General features: G+C 41.5%; 1 protein-coding gene and 1 long non-coding RNA gene across 5 annotated transcripts in view; one reads left to right on the top strand and one right to left on the bottom strand.

Annotated features, from left to right (window-relative positions):
• Positions 1–14,966, top strand: part of LOC122994192 (microtubule cross-linking factor 1) — a 76,273-nt gene that overhangs the window by 23,966 nt on the left and 37,341 nt on the right. For all 4 annotated transcript variants that reach the window (XM_044368753.1, XM_044368752.1, XM_044368755.1 and 1 more), the window contains exons 4-5: positions 12,763–12,822; positions 13,369–14,751. In XM_044368753.1, the coding sequence (XP_044224688.1) occupies positions 12,763–12,822; positions 13,369–14,751 (1,443 nt within the window). The remainder of the gene's footprint in view (positions 1–12,762; positions 12,823–13,368; positions 14,752–14,966) is intronic.
• Positions 9,986–14,966, bottom strand: part of LOC122994193 — a 21,357-nt gene continuing 16,376 nt past the window's right edge. The window contains exon 3 of the long non-coding RNA XR_006406529.1: positions 9,986–10,063. This is a non-coding gene — a long non-coding RNA (uncharacterized LOC122994193). The remainder of the gene's footprint in view (positions 10,064–14,966) is intronic.

Below are 14,966 nucleotides of genomic sequence, written 5' to 3'. Positions count from 1 at the left end.
ATTAGTAGAAAACCTCCTGGAGGATTTCATCTTGCCTTACACCCTTCTTACTAAATCTAAAAGTTGTCTCAACTCTTCTCATTTGGTTTGTGCCAGTTGGCACCATGGCGTCAAGTTTTCTGCGTGCAGCCTGGCAGGCTGTTTGGTCGTTCTGGGAGATTTGTAAAGCATGAGTGAAAGCAGAGTGACACGCCCCATAAAAGCTCTATTGTGCTGCTCTTTAATGCATGTCGAGTCTCAGACCGAGGTCAGGGCTGGCTTAGTGAGGAGGAACAGTATGGGAGTGATCCTCCGCTGCTCACACGCGACCTCCTGCAGGAACACACAAACATTCAATTATACACAAACACACACACACACATATAGAGGTAGGCATATTGTGCTCATGTTAACGCACAGGATCTGTGCAAGTCAGCATAGGTCGCTATAGTGGTTGCTGTGGTGATTCTCAAGAGAATTACTGTTTCCTCAATCTATAGGCTGCTATAGGACCGACAAGTCTCTAGTGAGCAACTAAGAATAGCAGCGCTGTTGACACCTCATATAACACACCTGTTAATTCTCTGCCTTTTATTGCCACAGGTTTATTACTAGGTCTGTAGAGCAGTAACAAGCTGTGTAGTATATTAGTATGCAACTTTTATATGTTCATCATCAGTTACTGTATGTGCATACTCATCTTTGGCTGTTATCAGGATATCTTAAAAATATATAAGTGGATTATGTTGAAATATGGTTGACAGATACTCACATAATTCAGTTTTTGCAATGATACATATCAGGGATTTCCCGTGTTAGACAATAATCAAATTTGAGCCATAATTATTATGCTGGATTCATTGACTTGAAGGAGGAACTGACATGTAGGACCTCTAAACCAGCTGCTGAGTAAAATTTCATTCTCAAATATATATTTTTTTAAATCAAAAAACCAAAAAAATGAATGATGAGTAGACAAATTGTCATTTTGGCTACAGCTTTTCATCAGACTGGTTAACATATTTGCGCTCTACTGAAGTTATTCTTGTTGGGACACATTGAGTTTTCTAAATGTATTCATCTTTCGGTAATGGTGTGTCTTAAAAACACAAACCAGCACATTTACTGCACTTAGCTATTGAGAAATGTTGATGTCGATGGCATTTAGAAATAGACAGTAGCAAGCAGACAGAGTTAGTATCACAATATACCAACTGAATGACAGAACTATGTTTCATTGTTCCCACTAGACTCCAAAATCCTTGACAGTTTGTTGATTTAAAAATAAGGAATGACTTAATGGAGGGTTTAAAAAAGACTTAATAGAAGCCAAATCCTCTCTATGACTCCAATTTCTGGTCCTGTCTCGCCTAAAATAACACTTCATATCTTGCAAGAAACCTTGTGATGGAGTTTTGTACTAATATGGCAGCAGTTAGCCATAAATTCTTTGCTTAAAGCTGCATTAAATGATTTTTTGGCCACTTTTGGGCAGCGGAACAATCTATAAAACAACACAGACATACTATATTATCACTTTAACAAGTTGTTGAGGCAAATATGCTAGCAAACAACAGCTAATGTACACATTCGACAGACACAGAACAACATTAGCATTCTTTGAAATTGTGTTTCTGGCCATCTGATGAATAAGTCCAATATATTTACTCTCCCTTTTACTCTTTTTAACTTGTGAGGGAAATGCTCCACTATGTTCACTAGCTAAATGCTAACCATGCTAACTATCTGCCATTTGGTGCTGGGCAGGTCATGTCCAGTGAGTCTATCAGAGCTTTTTAACTGAAAATAGCAGCCAAAACAGTAAAGTTGTGGCCCAGAAAACCAAAACAATGCGCTGAAAGATGCTATAAAGCTGAGAGTCTGCAGAGTCAGATGATTATTACCTGTGGGTTTGTCACTACAAGCATGTAGTAATTTGATCCATTGTTAATAGAATAATATTGATTATAGCTATTTTAAGATCATGTGTAATAATGTATGTTTTGACCTGTGACACAATTCAAGTCAAAGCATGCCTGTCAATATCACATAACAACATTTTGTAATGTCTTTAGGCAGGAGACTCTCATGCGTCTAACAATAATTTCACATTCACCACAGAGTTGGAGAGCAATCTCTGGACAGCTATTGATGTCAAAATGCAGGGGTAATAAAGAAGCCAGAGTCTGTTTACAAGATGCTCACATCTGCTGGGGAAGGCCTGACATTGGAGTGACCTCAGAGAGTGCTGCATCCAGCCTGTCTCACTGCTAAACATATGCACATACTGGCAGTAATATATATAAACCTCTCTACCTCTTACACACATGCAGCAGAAAAAAAAAAAAAACACAAAACATGCACCCACACTTTTAACTGATGTGGGAGACCGATGACTACAGATACACACGTGCGTACGCACAAACATACATGTGCACATCGCATGAGCACTCTACTGGATTACTTTAATTCAGTTAGCTTTGATTGGTTTAGGGCTTTTTCAGATATCACTGCCACAGCTATTTGCAGTAGCCTCACTGTAGCCAGCTTGCATTTTATGCACCATTTTCAATGGCAAATTGAATTCCAATGGGTTGCATAGTCCATATTTGGCTGATGGAGCGTATCCAGATGCAGTATATTTAGACTGTATAGGCCTACTGCAGGTGCTGCAAGCCAGAGATTGATAGTCCGTATAAAAATAACACAGCGCCATAAATCATGATGTGGCAGGAGCTTTAAAAGAAAACACTCCTGCATCAGAATGCGTCCTTGGATGGAAATAAATTAAATCAAATTATTAAAAGAGGGAGTTTGACACATATGTGTTCAGTCAAGTGTGTGTGCTGTATTAATTAATTTATTGAAACGGATTACAGTCCAGATTGAGCGCTCATTCATCCAGATCTCACTAATATAATCTGCCTCTGAACATTTTATAGCGACTTATCTCTCTGAGCTCTCCCGCCGGGTGAGCGATATTTATTATGTTGTGTTAGAGTCTTAGTATCCTCTGGCAGGGCTGAGAAGGGGGTGGGGGCGGGTTTGCACGCGTAAAGAAGCACACCCATGCTTTCTTAAATTAATTATTAAAAAATAAAGTATATAAGGTGCTCCACTGCAAATATTTCAATTGCCAAGTACTTTGTGACAAATAAATAACTGAACAATATGTACAGCTTCATTGCTACACTTTAAGTGACTGCTCCACGGCCTATTTGTTGCAAAGTTTGCACCCTTTGTTTGAACATCTCATTTTACAGAAAAAAATATTTCAATGTTGCATCATATGGGAAGGCCTCAGGACTTTGGCCTCCTCTTTGGAGGTGAAACGTGGAAATCATAGGGCCCTATATTTAGTATTCACAGTTCATTAACAGGACCCAGTATTTATGGTATTCTGACATCAAACAAAATAAATGTTCCCAGACTGGAAATGCAAATCAAGTTGCCTGGATATAGACACATCTGTGCTCTCATCGACTTCCAGGCTAATTGCCTGTGATGATTTGATCTCAATGATCTTAGGCTCCTTGATCACTCCTGCTAAGATCTAAAGCATGTTGTCAATGAAACGATGAGACCTACAATTATTCCTCTGGTCAATCTTGACTGATGATTGATTAATGTAAAGATTGAATTTAATCTTAAATAATGGCTATGTGACCTTTACCTTTAATTTCCTGAAGTAGTCTCACCCTAGAAGCTCAGCCAGGCTTAAAAGCTTTGGGTAGCTTGTTTGGTGGGCCAATTCATTTTTTATGAGCCAGTGAAGGCACTTGAACCCACCAATGATTGCCTCACTCTCCAAAACAACACTGAGCTCGAAGGAGTCCATCACTGAGATGCCTGTAAATGACAAAATGATTAGAAAATTATTTGATTATACTCGAGTTAGTATATGAAATTGGAACCTACCAGATGCAAAAGATAACTGGCATCTGATGCTGTTGTGCTGGTGCGCTGCATTGATGTGCCATTCCAAAGTAATCTTTTCTGTATATAACTGCTCCAACCTCAACATAATCCCTCTTTTCGCAGCCTTTCTTAGGCGCAGGCTTGTGGTGCCTGCACAGTCGATAAAACATCCCTAAATAGTAGAGCAATCATCTATCAAATTTGCTGAATAGCCACACATACACCTGATTATTTATTATTTTTTGTGATAGTTTGTTTTCTTTAAGTTATATACAATAAGAAGAACAAATAAGAAAGAAAATGGAAAAAAGTGAAATAAAAACATTATTTCTGATTATTTATTCATGATAGTACAAATTATGCAGTTATTAAATTTACCATGTTGTGTGTGGTATAGCCAAGTCTTAAATTGGGACATATTCAGCCACTCTGGATCAAATCCAAGGTCTCTGTGCTTTCTGATGTCCCGTTTACAATGCACAGAAAAATGTAAATGAGGCCCCTTTTCCTGAAAAATGGGCTTTTCTGACCTGCCTTGCTTCTGCATCTGTGTTTGCTGTAAGTCACACCTGTTGCTTCTGCCCTAGCTGGCTCTCTCACAGCAGCACGTTGGCTGCCGTCCTCCTCCTCCACTCCTACATCTCTGTCTTCATTAGCTACAGCCATCCCTCCCTTCCTGACCCTCTCTTGCCGCTTCAGCTGCCACAGCAGCACTGGTTGAAGCCTGGAAATATTTGAAACAAATTAATTAGTCTCACATAGCCAGATCTATCTCCACACCTCATTTTATCGCTGTGCCAGCACCTTGAGAAAGGTCTGGCTGAACCCATTATCATTCTGCTATCAGGGGTCTTGGGCGACGCTAAGCCCAGGATGCAGCGATGGTGCCCTTTTAAAAATAATGTCAGGGGAGGGGGGGACTTGTTTTGGTGGAACATTTGCACAAGCCGAGGCGAGTACTGGCATTAAAAATAATTGTGATAATAATTGATTTTGCTAGTGTCAAATTGCACACAATACAGTAACCTTAGCTATAGAAATTAGCAAATTAGCCGGATAGATGGTGAGTTGTGGCCAGCAGCTATTCTCTTGTCCATGTCTGGATCTTGCCCAGTGTACGCATCAGCTGACCCCCCTTGACTATAGGGTTTTCACCTGGTCCTCCAATATCACAACCAAGGGGAACACTGCCAAAACCATGGCATTTTCACGCCATGTCTCTGTGTTTACCCTCACTAGCTCACTGCAAATGATAAGGCCATTTTCAGAATATGAAACTTTGTCCATAACCGGTGGGCAAGCACGCAAGAGCGTCCATGTTAGACAGCGAATGTTGTAAACATATTCTTTGTTTATCTTCACAACCATTCACCGAAAGAACCAAGCAGACCTGCCTCATTGCACGATCCAAATCTTCGTCAAAGCTTGCCATTTTCTGCATATAGGTTGCTAGCTCAGAGGTTTTTGTTGTTTCACATAACGATGGGGATTTTGAAGAGATGTAGATAGCGGAAGGGGAAGAGACTTCCAACTGAAATAGTCGCCCAATGACAGGCTAATACCCAGAGTCTACATCCTGTGAGTCAGACTACAAATTAATTGCGTAGCTAATCCCACTGGTTGGACTGTTCAGTTGTCCAACATGTGTTTTCTTAAGTTTCTAGGTAATCATCTGGATTTGAAGAGTTGGATCTCCAAGATTGACAGTGTTGTGTGCGAGAGAGAGAGAGCGGGACAAGGAGGGGCTGAGCGAATCAATGCGCTGTGCTCTACAGTAAAATAAGCTTTTACCCATTTTAAATAGTTAAAAAAAAAGAAAATCAATATGTGGCGGTCGATGTTCATATTGTGTCAAGCCGCCACAAATAAATCAAAGTATGGGAAAAAGGGTTTATTTGCATCCAGCGGCCATCGCAGCTCCATTTGTGTTCGACCCAATCCCCCCCCCCCCCCACCCCAATATCCCTCCATCACGCCCCCTTTCACTGGTCACACCACACTTCCTGTTAAATCCTATTACCAGATCCAGACGCCACTCTCTGCACTGTGTTACGGTCTTTGAGCAAAATCATAAATAGGCCAAGCTGTTGAGTACAGATGCTGCCGAAAATACACTCTCTGTGTTCCCATTCTTGCTCATCCTCCACCCACGTTTTTTTTTTTCCTCCCCAGATTGGGAATGTTTGGTGATGTCACCGTGTGATGTCATCCGGCACTCGATCCAAAAAATGCCTCAGCCTCTTATGCAAACAGGCGTGTCAGAGTGCACAAAATTCTCCTTTTTCCAACATGTTTGTAGTGAGATTGCAGCAGCAGAGCTTCACTGTGTGCAGACGTTACCTATTGAACAAAGTGCTTTTACTCATCTGTTGAATATCCTGTATTCCCCTGTGAGACCTGCTGACACTAATGGATCAGTAACACACCTACAAACACACATAATGGTAACTTATGACACTTCACTAATTGCAGTGGAGAGCAGAGTAATGGTGGAAGTAATTGTTGAGCATAAACACTCTGTCACACACACTGATAATGTCATTATCTGACTGTTTTACTTCTACACACTCACTTCACATCACACACACACACATTTGTGTAGCTGGATTTGTGAGGACCTTTAGTCTTTTACACCAAACTCATAACATGAACTTTCATTCTGACAACTTAATCATTAACCAGTCCGTAACCTCACCATTTTCATTTAAAGACAAATCCCAACCCTAAATGTAGTTTAACATTAATCCTAATACTTTAAACCAAATCATAATTCTCATCCTAAACCTAACATAACATGTATGTTGTAATGTCTCAGGTTCGACTCCAGCCTGAGGCCTTTTAGGCATGTCATCCTCATCTCTCTCCCTCCTTATTTCCTGATAGCTCTCTACTATTCACTTTAAGTTTAAGGCTGTGTTCAGACAGCCAATGCCAAAAAGCAGGTTCGTCTGGCAAAACTGTTAAACAAGGCTCAACTTTTGCCGCAATGGAATGTAACGTCATTCAGCAAAGTGCAGCAACGACTAGTCACATACATGCAAGTACACATTCTGGGTTGAGTATTTCTATTGTTTACCTTGTGATTATCGCTATGAAGGATAACGCAGTTGCCACTGAGATAACTTTCCATAGTTGACTCTGACTATTAGAGACCATTGTGCAACATTTTGGCGTCTGATAAGCCTTCAAATTCACTGCTCGGTTTCTTCCTGGATCGTATTTCATGTCTTGTGTGTAGCAAAGCAGCCACTCTGCATTGCCTTAGGCTGTACACAAAAACACTGCTAAAAAAATGTAGCCTCATTATTAATTTCTTTGGGGCTACTGCTTCGGTTGTGATGCAGAGGGCAGGTTGTTTTGGCCAAAAATGTGAACCTGACTCAACCTCAGAAAGATGAAACTACACACCAGTGAGCACATGTACACACACTCAAGTCAGTTTTTCAAGTCAGTTTTATTTGCATAGCCCAATATCATATATCACAAATTTGCCTCATGGGGCTTTACAGTCTGTACAGCAATACAACATCCTCTGTCCTTAGACGCTCGATTTAAATGAGCAAAAACTCCCTAAAAAAACCCTTTTAACAGGGGAAAAAAAGTAAGAAACCTCAAGAAGAGCAACAGAAGAGGGATCCCTCTCCCAGGACGGTCAGACGTGTAATAGATGAACAAATTACACAATAGAATTACACTCTAACACCATTAGCCGCCCCTTACATTTCAGATGCCCTTCACGGGTGTCATGTGAAACCAGAAGAAGCAAGGACTTAGAAGTGAAAGGATGGAGGAGAGAAAAAAAGGAGGAGGCAGGGAGAAAGCCCAATAGAAAGGGAAGAGGGGGGTCCAGGAGGGAGGTACAGGAGAAGGCCAATGAAAGACAGACAGACAGACAGACAGTCAGTCAGGGCCCACAGCGCCTGGTTAATTCAGTCCTCGCTGGGTAACGGCTGTGTAACTACAATCTGCTAATCCCGCAGGCTGGCAGAGGCCCAGGGGAGTAAAACCAGCCACACCAGTACTGCAGCCGGCTCGCACACCAGCTGGAGCTGCCTGCCAGCCGACATGACTGCATGACTGGCTGCCACTAACCCATGTTAAAAGGCCTGTGAAGAGCAGTGCATTCAGATGATGATGAAGAGGGACTTGTGTGTGTGTGTGTGTGTGTGTGTTTGTGTTTGTGTGTGTGTGTGTGTGTGTGTGTGTGTGTGTGTCTGTGTGCCTGTGGGATTTTTTTTTGGTGTGCATGAGTGCAATTGTGTGTTTAAGTGGAATAAATGCAGTCATATTAGGAGGTGTTTATATGTGTGTTGCAGGTTTAGAGGCAGAGCTGCTGAGTTAAATTTCAACATGTAGAGAACAAGTGTTTAGTCTTCGTTCTCGATTTATCTGTTGATTTTTTTCTTTTTTTTTTTGATTAATCAATTGTTTGGTCTGTAAAATGTCAAAAAATATTTTCCCAGAGTCAAGTGATGCATTTAAATGTCTTCTTATGTCTGACCAACTGTCCAAAACCCAAATACCGACTTTACAGTGATATATAAAAGGAAAAAGGAGCAAATCTCTGTTTAAGAAGCTGGAAGGAGCAAATGTCTGGAACTTTTGCTCAAAAATAATCGATTATCAAAACTTTTTATCAATAGAAAAGTTACTTTTCTATTGATTGATTAGTCAAGGTGTTGTTTCAGCAATCTTAGAAATACTCTGATATTATCGTGGATTTTGATAATGATAAGAATGATAATTTGTGACCTTGCTTTGTGAAATGCTAATCTTATTGATCTTGTATAGAGTAATAAGGACTGTGGATGTATGAGTGAGTTACTAAAACTTACTGTAGGTCTCTTTGGTCTGAATGTAGCAACTCGACAAAAGGACACGAGGAAGGAGAGTTCTACTGGCAATACTCATAATTTTACCAACCTCCTTTCAGCAAATAATAATTGAGCAACTTGCCATATTTTAATTAAAGTATGTATAGCTGGTCGTAAGGCTTATGCTGCCTTCAAATGGAACTCATGAGGTCATATTTTCAACATGGAAAGTTAACGATGCATTGTATTGAAGTGGTTAAGTCGTGAGAACAGTTGCTGTTTTCTGTTTTCAAAAACAGTTAATGATTTTGTGCTTTCTGGATGTCAGGGTCACGCTGGGATTAAGAGACAGAGGTAGACAACAAAAATGATTAAAAAAAAAAGTTATCTTCCATGAGCTCTGACATTTTCAAGAATATCAGCCACGTTATAACTTATGAAGTTTCAGACTCCTTGCCTGTAAGAAGTATTAAAACAGATTGACAGCTTTCTGTAAAAAGTGCAAAAACTGTAAATTGTCTCACGCTATGAAATGTTTTACTTCTTTTTTTCTGCCAGTAGAACTTCTTAATAAAAAACACCAAACATATATATACTGGCATTCTTCTGATAAACATCAACCAGTATTTAAAGGTCAGTTTACACAACTGTATTTGCTGGTGAACTGCACAGACAAACTATTTGATTAGTCGGAAGAAATATATTACGATCAGCGTTCTTCTGATCGTACTGTTGTGTCTCTGAGTGTCAAATTGACTTACGTATACAGTAAACAGGGATCCCTGGTAGTGGCAGTCTGGGGTTCAGAGGAGCTTTGCACAAGATGCTGTCTAATCCGCTGTCTCCCCAGAGAGATTAGCTCTGTCACCAGGGCTGGGAATTAAACCACAACTGGTGTTGGAGATACTGACACAGACACAAAGCTGAGGATGGACCGAGGGGGGCAAGGAGGGGGGGCCGAGGGGGAGGGGGGGGGGGCTGAGACTGGGAGGGATTCACACATCTGATATAGCCAATAAATAGATAACTAGAGTAAACAGTGAATTACAGTCTGTCATCACCAAATAAAAACAATTACAGCCTCGGAGAGGATTCCTACAGCTGAAGTGGGTTATATGAAGCCCTCTGGATGGAGGGATTATGGGAAAAGATAAGCAGAGGTGCAGTTTGCCACGAGGTAAACAATGACAGTGTGTCATCACTTTCAGGGCGTTTTCACACCTATAGTTCGTTCGCTCTGGTCCGAATCAGTTGATAGGTTTTGGTCAGATTCACTTGGATTTTTCTCTGTGTGAAAAGAAACAGAACCAAGTTCACCGACTCATCAGCTGATTTGGACCAGAGCAAACGAACTATAGATGTAAAAACACTTTGACAAGACGCCTAAAAAAATTCAATTACACAAGTAAAATTCTGGGATAAACAAATCTGTTATTTTGCTTTTTTGGAAGGGAAAACCAGATCAAACAACATGTCAAACACATGTAACTGTTGCTTGACAATGGCTGCTGAAAAAAAAGCCCCATTTACTATCAGCCTATGTGCATTCAGCTCAAAGCGAAATGCTCACAGTGCATCAGAGCAGAGGCTGAGTTTGGATCAGACACGGAAACTTCAAACGAGAATTTGAAGGCAAAAGGAGGGCAGACAAAAAAAAACTCTTAGATGTGTGAGAAATTCTGTGTCTTAAAGAAACATGTAGATAAAAGATAAGAACATATTGATCATGAAACACAGCTGAGGAGAGAACTATAGGGAAGGTCTTTTGAGCAACGAGGCACAATGTTCAAAATGATAGTCAAAAAATGTTTCTCCCTGTTACTTGACATTTATTCTTACATCTCTTTCTCTAACTACCACTGCCCACATTGTAGTTACAGTCTTGTTTGTGCCGTTTCTAAGTGGGCGCTGCCTTCCTGTCGCAGAGCCAGCAACTGAGTCAAGGTCCGTTCCTGCTCCGGGCAAAACAGGTTCACCCTCACACTTTCCGTCTGTCTGGCCATAAATGATTCATGCTGTCCTACTGGTCTATTTTGGCTGGCAACAGAGGTCGTATAGTAAAGAGTTTGCTTTTCACCAAAAAAAATGAGAGCATGGATGAAAACACACATTACTGTGTACTCTTAAAGCAGCTGTGGCAGCCATAGATAATACTCTGTTCTGTGATTTAGGTCGTCACTGTGGGAAAAATTCAGTTTCATTCAATTAAATTAAAAAAACTGTTCATTCATACACTGTAAAAACACTAATGGTCAAAAAGTATTATCTCTTTTACTATGACTGTTCACAAGTTGAGTGGCTCCTGGAATAAATCCAAACTTCCTTCTTTTTGTGTCACATGCAATCTAAAACACATTCCTGATGGCGTCAGCTCAAAGTAGTCACACAGGACATGTGTTGGTTCACTGCTTATCTTACATGCCTTTTTAAAGACTTGTTCAGTATTAAGCTGCACAAGTTGTTTTTTGATGATAATTTTATGGATGAGGTTAAAAACACCTTGCAATTGGTTCTCGTCTTTTTGACGAAGGGATGTAAACCAGCAAATAAATGAAAATACTTTCAACAAAAGGAGTCAAAAGCGTTATAAATATTCTCCAAACTAAACCATAGGTGGATTTTGTGCCGAAACTATCAGCCAAATAATCAATTTACCAACAATAATTTTGATAATCAGTTAATTGTTATTTTAAAAAGTTCTGGATTCTCAAATATGATTATTTGCTGCTTTTCTCTGTTTTTATATCACTGTAAAGTAAATATTTTTGGATTTTAACAAACAACAATTTGACTTCGGCTCTTGGACATTGTTGCAAACCATAGTAAGACTATCACGTGATTGGTGGCTGTTTTGGTGACTCATAAAGGAGTGCATTGAAGCTTTACTGTGACATTCAGATGGGAAATATTAATATCAGGTTATGCTTCCTAGAAAGGCTCCTTGGCTGTAGCTTAAACTGATCGTCAGAACCTTTAAATAACTCTGCCAGGCAGCAATCTCTTCCTGGAAAAAAGCTTCACAGTTGAGAGCTCTGCACTCTGCATTTATAGACGAGGATTTCTTCCTCTGCCTCTCTCTCCTTCCCTTTCTCTCAGTGCTTATCTATGTCATCCCTGTCGTATGGAGCTGAGGCAAGAAAGTGTACGGAACTTGATAAAAATGAATGATTTTATTTGTCAGTAAGACTAAGCTGGCGTGCAGCAAGCCCTGTTTTATCCAGGCTTTGCGTGCAATGCCTAGTATTAGCTACAGGACAGATTTCCCCACTGGACAGGCAGATGCTTCCCCACAGAGCGCTGTGGAAGCGCCATGTGTCACTGAATCTGAGCCTGGATAAGACGTCTGTCACACTGAGCTCTGAATGGGATATAATGCACCGTGGTGCACCATACAGCAAAAGTCATGCCTGATCATCCCCATCATCTGTACTCTGAAGTTTTCTGAGCTGAATAAAGATCAGAATTGTCTGAAGTGATCATTTACATCACAACATGTGGATCATTCTGCCACTTCACTCACTCGCTTTAAGATTGACATGATAACTTAGCTTTCAACACAGGCTATTACCGTTACTTTGTGCATGAATCAGACTGTAATTATGTCATATGATCTGCAATCTGCATTGGAGTAAATACATCCTTATTAGACTCGGCTTTAACCTGATGATGGAAATGTTACATAAGATTTCCACATAGATTAATGTTCTTCTGGCCTTTTGCAGAGTCTGCTTCACATTAGGGGAGTTGGCACACGTTAACCAACTCTTTCGTTCCACTGCATTGGTACTTCATGTTATGCAGTACATTAATTATTGTGCATGCTCCATTAGCACTGGCATCATGATATATGGAAATATCAATAGCATCTTAAAAGTGCAGAGATCCTCACTATTGAATTCATAAAGGCCTCTTTTATTGCTTTCATCTGAGTGTTGTAATGTTGGTCTTTGTAATTTTACAGCAACAGCAATTATTGTTGGAGGAATATTTCAAGATTGAAGATGTGTTTGTTATGATAAAATGTTTTACATCCTTCTTTGTTCTTTTACAGACTGCACTGAGGAGACGAGGAAGTAGGGAAACATTTAAAGACAAGAAATCAACAAGTCAGGTAAGAAAAGAAAAAATATTTCTGTTCTTTTTCAGAGTTCAATATCATAAAATATAAATATGTTGTGGGCCTGAAAGGAAAGACAGAAATCTTGTGATATATTTTTCTTATTGTCAACAAATCCCATGAAAAGACCAAAACCAACAATGAACTAATCCTACTAAGAAATATTTTCTGTGCTGTTAAAACCTTATAAATCCTCTTTGTCCTAGACCTTTGTTGTTGTCCAAAAACTATTAAAAACACATCAATGTGTCACACTCTTGCACAGGGTGACATTTTCTCTTTTCACAATGAGCACGGGCGCTGTAGTTGGTTTTGAGTCAATCCCACATGCACCATCCAACGGCTGTAAATATCACTAGAGAAACAAATGTGTATTTATCCACGGCTGAAAATAGTCCCCAACGAAAACACTATTTCCTTCTGTTTGAGTGACGTTTGTTAAAAACTACAGTGCCCAGCTTTTGTAGGAAAATATTTATCCATTCCAGCTTCCAGCTTTAGCCTTTAAAGTTTTTAACTGCGACCCTGTCACCCTACTAGGAGGACAGTGCAGACCTCAGGTGCCAGCTCCAGTTTGCTAAGGAGGAGTCCGGCCTGATGAGGAAAAAGATGGCGAAGCTGGGCCGGGAGAAGGATGAACTGGAGCAGGAGTTGCAAAAGTACAAGTCCGTTTACGGGGACGTTGACAGCCCCCTTCCCCTGGCCGAGTGCTCTGGCGGGGGCCCTCATACCACTCGAGAGGCTGAGCTGCGATTACGCCTCAAGCTGGTGGAGGAGGAGGCAAACATCCTGGGAAGAAAGATCGTGGAGCTGGAGGTGGAGAACCGCAGCCTGCGTGCAGAAAATGATGACATCCGCTGTCAGTATGAAAGAGACTGTTTTGGGCGGGAACCCTTCTCTAGCATGCCGTCGTCGCCATATGGCGGTGATGCTTTGGAGTCGGCCAGTGAGCTACGCCGCCATCTCCAATTTGTGGAGGAGGAGGCTGAGCTGTTGCGGCGCTCCATCTCAGAGATTGAGGACCACAACAGGCAGCTCACCTCTGAGCTCAACCGCTTCAAGTTTGGCCCCAGCAGCAGCCCTGTTGGCGAAGAGGGTAGCGAAGGAGGATTGTTTAAACCCGGTAATGGGGGGAACGGTAATGGCTCCAGCAGCGGGATGATGATGGAGGAGCTTAAATCAGCCAGGATGCAGATTAACGAGCTGAGTGGAAAGGTCATGAAGCTGCAGTATGAGAACCGTGTCCTCATGTCCAACGTCCAGCGCTGTGACCTGGCTGCACACCTCGGCTTACGCACCGGCAGCCCTCGAGACAGTGATGCAGAGAGTGATGCAGGCCGTCGGGAAGCCGCTGAAGAAGAGGAGGCAGGGCGACTTCTTCTCCTCCACCCCAAGAGAGAGGGCCCTATTGGGGGCGAGAGCGACTCAGAAGACCTGTTTGAGAAAACGACAACCACCTCAGGGTTCGGAAGCCTCAAACCTTCAGATGGCAGCGAGCTCAGCGCCACTGAACTAGCCAACCGTAGGAGGGAAGAGCGGGAGTCATTCACCAACGTGAAACGAGAGGCGGAAAGGCTCGGGAAGACGGTGGACCGCCTGATCACGGACACTGACAGTCTGATCTTTGAGGGCAGGCTGCTGGTGACGACAGGAGAGAGCCTGGAGGGAGGGACGGTGTCTGGATCCAAACCAGACACCCAAGTCCTGGATACCATCAACACACGCATGAAGGCTTTCCGCACTGAGCTACACATCTTCATGGAGAAGCTGGACCACGTAGGGGAGGGGCTCAGAGAAAGGACAGATGATTTATCACCCATGCCAAACCTCACAGAGTCCAGCAGCTTCCTGTCCACAGTCACCTCCATGTCCCGCGACTCTCCCATCGGCACCTTTGGAAGAGACCTGGTGACTGACTTCCAGGTATGTTCAATGGATAGACTTCCTGTGACCTTCTTTACTGTTTTTAAGGTTATTTAGTACTTTTAGCTGTTCTCTTTCTGTGGCTGATTTGTTCTTTTCTAAAAAGAAAAATATCAGAAAGGGAGAAAGCATGTCAGCTTAATGGGGAAAAAAGTCAGCACTTAAGATTTTCCTCATGAGAATTGTACACAACATTTAAAATCTTGCGTAGGAAC

Source organism: Thunnus albacares, chromosome 12 (assembly GCF_914725855.1).
Source record: "Thunnus albacares chromosome 12, fThuAlb1.1, whole genome shotgun sequence".
Lineage (NCBI taxonomy): Eukaryota > Metazoa > Chordata > Actinopteri > Scombriformes > Scombridae > Thunnus > Thunnus albacares.
Note: the sequence above shows the minus strand (reverse complement) of the source record. Positions and strands in the feature narration are given on the sequence as shown.